General features: G+C 36.0%; 2 protein-coding genes across 2 annotated transcripts; one reads left to right on the forward strand and one right to left on the reverse strand.

Moving 5' to 3' along the window:
- Positions 1–389: 389 nt before the first annotated feature.
- LOC120068866 (protein CCC1-like) lies at positions 390–1,631 on the forward strand. Its single transcript, XM_039020512.1, has 3 exons — positions 390–576; positions 927–1,138; positions 1,215–1,631. The coding sequence occupies exons 1-3, from the start codon at positions 390–392 to the stop codon at positions 1,629–1,631; spliced, it is 816 nt and encodes a 271-aa protein (XP_038876440.1).
- Positions 1,632–3,843: 2,212 nt separating this feature from the next.
- On the reverse strand, positions 3,844–4,386 carry LOC120068867 (probable protein-S-isoprenylcysteine O-methyltransferase). The gene has a single exon (XM_039020513.1). The coding sequence runs from the start codon at positions 4,384–4,386 to the stop codon at positions 3,844–3,846; it is 543 nt and encodes a 180-aa protein (XP_038876441.1).
- Between the last annotated feature and the right edge of the window lie 1,318 nt (positions 4,387–5,704).

Here is a 5,704-nt window from a genome sequence, read left to right on the forward strand (position 1 = left end):
TTAAAATACACACTCCAGTTTTAAAAAAAAAAAAACAGCTAAACTTCCAACCCCAAAGTAAAGCTCTTTTCACAAAGTAAATTCATTGTTAAAAAATATATATATATATGTTCAATTGGGTAACTGATTTTGGGTAGACAAGATGCAAGTATTTATATTTGCTATATTATTGTGTTGATTAATATTCATGCAACTTTCCCGAGTAAAGAAGTATTTTGTTATGTTTTTAATGTTAAAAACAATTATCACATGATTGTGCCATACGTCAAGTGGTTTTCATGCAATTTAACACGTAAACACCTGCCCACCTAGTTTGAAAATCCCTTATTTACCCTCCACCGAACCTCCCACCATCACGAATCAAGCGGTGAAAAAAAAAAGGAAGGGAAATGGCAACATCATCGACGGAGGTAGTGATCGGCGGCAGAGAAAAGGAGGAGAAGGGAAAGAAGAAAAGACCAAATGAAACGAGGTGGAGTGGAGAGGTGGCGAAAAGTGTTGTGTATGGAGGACTGGACGCCATTGTCACATGTTTCTCTCTCATTGCTTCTATTTCCGCTACCCGCCACACTGCTGGTTAGCTTACGCTTAATACTATACAATTTCTACTTCTGTACCTTTCAATTTTTGTTCTTTTCTTCTACACAAACCCAATTTCAAATATTATTGGTCCTATAGTATTCAAAAAAACACACACGACCCCAGTTTCATCCATGTTGTTGCCTTCAATTTTTTTTTTTTTTTTTTTTAAAAAAAAACACTGCAGCACCCAACAAAACAATTGTTTTTTATTATGTAAAAGATTTACTTAAACCTAGGTGAAGCAACCATCTTTGAAAATTTACCTTTAAACCCTACTTCTTTGTTGGACAGTTAAATTAGGAGGAGGATAACCTTAATTAATTGTTTTCATAAATAAACTATAGTGGACGTGTTGGTGCTGGGATTTGCAAACTTAATAGCGGATGGGATATCAATGGGGTTTGGAGATTATGTGGCCACCACCACTGAGAGGACTATTTCTGCCGAGGAGAGAGCCGCGACGGAATGGGATGTGGACAATCTCCCTCAACATCACCGCGACCTCCTCCTCCAACACTACCAATCCCTTGGAATGGACTTTCACGATGCTTCTACAGTAGGACTCTCCTTCTTTTCACTCCTATTATTTTGTCCCCCTTTTTCTTTTAAACGAACAACAAACTCATGATCAGGTTGTGAACATAATGTCGAAGTACAAACGCATTATGGTGGAGGAGAAGAAGGGCATGGCGGGGCCACCGAACGAGAGCGAACACCGGCCATGGAAGAATGGTGTGGCGACGTTCGGGTCCTTTCTATTGTTCGGATGCATCCCTTTGCTCTCCTTCATCATTCTCATTCCTTTCACCGATAACGAGTCCGTTAAGTTTGGGGGAGCTTGCATTCTAGCCTTGCTTGCACTTGTGCTTCTAGGTATCGCCCGAGCAAAGATTGCTGCCACAAACTATGGATTCTCCATTGCCTTAACCGTGCTAAACGGTGCCATTGCGGCAGCAGCCGCGTACACTCTTGGATGGGCTTTGAGGAATGTTGGTGGAGTTGAAGACGACGACACACACATCGAGCTTTACAAAATTAGTGGAGTTTAACATGAGCTGATGTATATCGGTGTATGTGTGCGTTTACAAATACAGTTTAATCATTATTATTATACGTAGATTGTGTATGTTATGTGCTACATGCACTGTGTATATCACTGATGTATGTCACCCTATTTTCCAAACATTATTCTATAAAACTAATCTCCAATAATGTGGTTGACAAGTTCTTTTGCTTTCAAAACTTCAAATATGTATAAGAGAAACATGTTGGTTTATTTAGGATTGGGCTGTTTTCTGTATATTGATTTGAGAGCATAAATATGGCCACAAGGATCTTTAAATTTGAAAGATTTGTTTAATTCAAATTTTTACATAGAGGGTAGTTTGAGTGTTTGAATGTGTTATAGACCGTTGTTATGGGGGTTAAACTTTCTTCATTTTTTTTTTTTTTAAAAAAAAAATACTTTTAAAAGTCTTCTATTTTGTGGTTGAAGTGAATTGAAAAAGTGAAGGTTTTTGTAATGAAGTCACGTCCTTAGAAAACAACTATATCTTACTTTAATATCATCAAATAAATAGACCTAATTTTAGAATATTGAATTATGCTATACAAAGTTGACTGGGTAGAATATGTGTGACAACTATATTAAGTTTTGTTTATTATTGGATTAGTTATATATAAATGATCCAAAGATTTTTCCTTCAAAGCAGCCGCCTCCACTGTAAGTTTGAATTTCGTAATTAATTCAAGCTTGCCCAACTTTGACGGGAATATGAATCAATGGCATTTATGTCGATATTATGTTTTTCTTTTTTTACTTTCTAAATATTTCGTCACAAAATACTCATAATCACTTCAAACCAATTATAGTAGTAGGAAAATCACAAAATAAAAGTATGAAAATCACATTGGAGAATATAAAATCAAAAGTTAAAATGAATATTTTTGATGAATGCAATTCTAAATGGATGCTAAAAACGAAAAGTCAAAATGGAAATGTTGAAAAAGAAAAATATAAATGAGGAAGCATCCCCTAACGGAGGTGGCGTGCAATTGCTTCACGTACTTTGTGGAAACCGCCATAACTGACCTCTTTTATCCACCTTAGTTTAACTTTATGATATGTATATATATAGAGAGAGACTAGATAGACCAAAATGAAAAATTATTCTGGTAAGTTTGGTGTCTCCCATGGCTTCCTGCAATTGTGTTTTCATAATAAGTGTGATGGCGCTGATCATACTAGTGTCCTCTGCAGAATCCAAGCCCTGCGATGAGATCTACGTTGTGAAGGAAGGTGAGACGCTGCACACAATCAGCGCCAAGTGCGGCGATCCCTTCATTGTTGACCACAATCCCCACATCCAAGACTCCGATGATGTTTTCCCAGGACTCCTCATCCAAATTACCCCTATCCCAATCAACTCCAGGAAGTTGCTTTTCACCCCAATATAACCCCCTTTCACTTTCTGTAAATTCATTCGCAATCCTCACCCTGCCCTCCATTCTTCTTCTTCTACATTTTTTTCATTATATGGAATTATTGTTACTGTAATCATCATCTTTAATTCTCTGTTTTTTATTGTTATTCATACATGTATACCAAGTAATGAATGATGAAGGGAAAAACATTTTTTTCTCAAGTTCATCCAAAACCGACCACAAGTCTCACCTACAATATGAGTGGTGTCTTTCTTTCTTTCAATAGTCAAAGAAAGAGATATTAAATGTTGGTTATGAAAAAGGAAGAAAGAAGGTGGACTAACTAATTCGAATGACACAAACTTCACAACCCAACACTAACTTTATACTTTTCTCTTTTAACAACTAATTAACCTCTAATCCTTTTCAAACAAAATTTCAAAACTAACCAACTTCTTACCCTATGTTTACACTAGAATTATGATTGACCTATTCATTATGATGCTCTAAAATTGATTCACGATATCCTTTAGAAACATAACAAGGATTAGAAATGATAACTTATGTCTCTTCAGCATTTCAAACACATAAGAAGGATCTAAAATCCTTACCCAAGGGATTATCCCTCGAGGGAGTTTTAATCATATATATTTCCTTCATAATTGACAAAAATGTTACAAGTAGATCCAAGGGCTTGACCAAAAATGCAATCCCAAAAATCATCAATCAGAAGCCTTAATATACAACACAATAACTACTCCCACTAAGAAGTTACAAATACCTCAACAGCAGAAACATGACATCTGTTGATGAAGCATCTGAATCATCAGTCCAACTTCATTTCACAAATGGCACTCCAGAGGACACCCGATTCGTGTATTTCTCATACTCATGACCAAAAAACTGTCTCAAGAAGTACTCTTCATATGGAATCCGTTCGGCAAAGAAGTGCGAAACGACAACAGCAAATGCAATGGTTGAAAGGGGATTACAGACCATGATTTGAGTGCCAACTGCCCACACGAGGAAACCACTGTATCCAGGATGACGAACAAAACTATAGACTCCATGAGTAGCTAGCTTGTGACGGTCCTGAATAAAACACCGACCTGCAGTTATGATCGCCAGTTTACGGATGATTTCTCCCACTATAACCATTGTAAGGCCTGTCTGACTAACCCACCAGTATTCCTTCAGACTGGGACACAACATAATTTCAAGAAAGTACTCTAAGAAAGATAGGATCATTGCCAACAAATAGTTTTTGCTAATCAGAAGGGACGTTAAAGTAACATTCCACCTCCCATGAATCCCAACTGCTAAAATATATTCAGAATTGACACAACTGTCTGCATGCTGTGTAACTGATATTTCTGTCATGTTTTGTGAACCCAAAGTATCACAACATCTGGAAATTAGGAAAAATATGAACAATTAAACTAGGTTTGTGTAACTGAATATCAGGGATGAATTTGATAAATCACTAGAAATTTATACACTATGCATTCTAGTTTTCTTGTAAACGTTACTGAGTGTCACATACCTGGACGTTCTTTACATTGTAGCGAGGGAAAGTAAAAATATGAAAAGAAAAGTTTTGCAGCCTCTTGGAAAAATTATCATGGAAGCCAGATAGCTAAAATAGTATTGAAAGATGAAAAGTATAGGAAGACAATAACTCCCCTCTTGAGTATTCTGACTCATACTTAACGCCGGTATACAAACCCCTGCTTTGCTTTGCTTTCCTCCCTTCCAATGTTGTGAGTGTATAGTCCACTTGTTGTACAAGTACAATCTTATTTTTAAATTTGTGTTTTCTAAGCCCAACTGAACCTAATTTTTTAGGTTGGCCCATCTTGTAAGTCTCAGGTTTTTATATAGGGATGACCTACGGGGAAGACAGTGAAAAAGAAAAAAAAAATCAGAGAGAAAGATAGTAGTTTGTCTTTTCAGCGACAACTTTCACAAAGTTGTCAGTTGCCAGAATTTGAACTGTTGGTTCGTGCTGAAATTTGGTCAACTTGTTCGGGATAAATAGGGTTTCGTTTTTAACGATTGGATTGTTGCTTGGAGCTCTGGTTTTTCCATAATCATTGTCGAACAGAATCTATAAAACTGGGTGATTTTCATTCTTTTTATCTCTCAAGCTTTCATCTTTTATGTATGAAAGCATTGGTGGGTAGTAAACTTTTGTCTGACTGCTTTGGGCTTTTTCCCCTCAATTTTATCATAATAAGAAAATTTGACAAGGATGGGCTCCTCACAAGTTCCGTGATTTTTTACTTTTCACATCAAAAGGGGTTTTCCATATATAATTCGTGTGTTCTTTGCTTTTTAGTCTTCCAGAATTTAGTGGTTTATTATTGTCCATTGTTGATTGACTACTTGGTGATTATTTGGTGATTTATTTATGGTGTTTTGGAGAACAATTATTTGGTTTATTGTTTTGGAGATCCTAGTGGGTTGTTGTTATTTTGTTTTGGTCCTATCAGTTCATATCAGAGCGGGTTTTAATTTAATTATTATTATGGAGTCTACTAGTAATGGTGGAGGTAGTTTAGTGATAAAATTGATATAAACTAATTATTCCATCTAGAGACCGATGATGGAAGATTTGTTATATTACAAAGATTTGTTTGATCCAATTGAAATAATTACAAAAGTAGATGACACAATTTCAAAATTTGCAAAATCAAAG

Source organism: Benincasa hispida, unplaced genomic scaffold (genome assembly GCF_009727055.1).
Source record: "Benincasa hispida cultivar B227 unplaced genomic scaffold, ASM972705v1 Contig123, whole genome shotgun sequence".
Classification (NCBI taxonomy): Eukaryota; Viridiplantae; Streptophyta; class Magnoliopsida; order Cucurbitales; family Cucurbitaceae; genus Benincasa; species Benincasa hispida.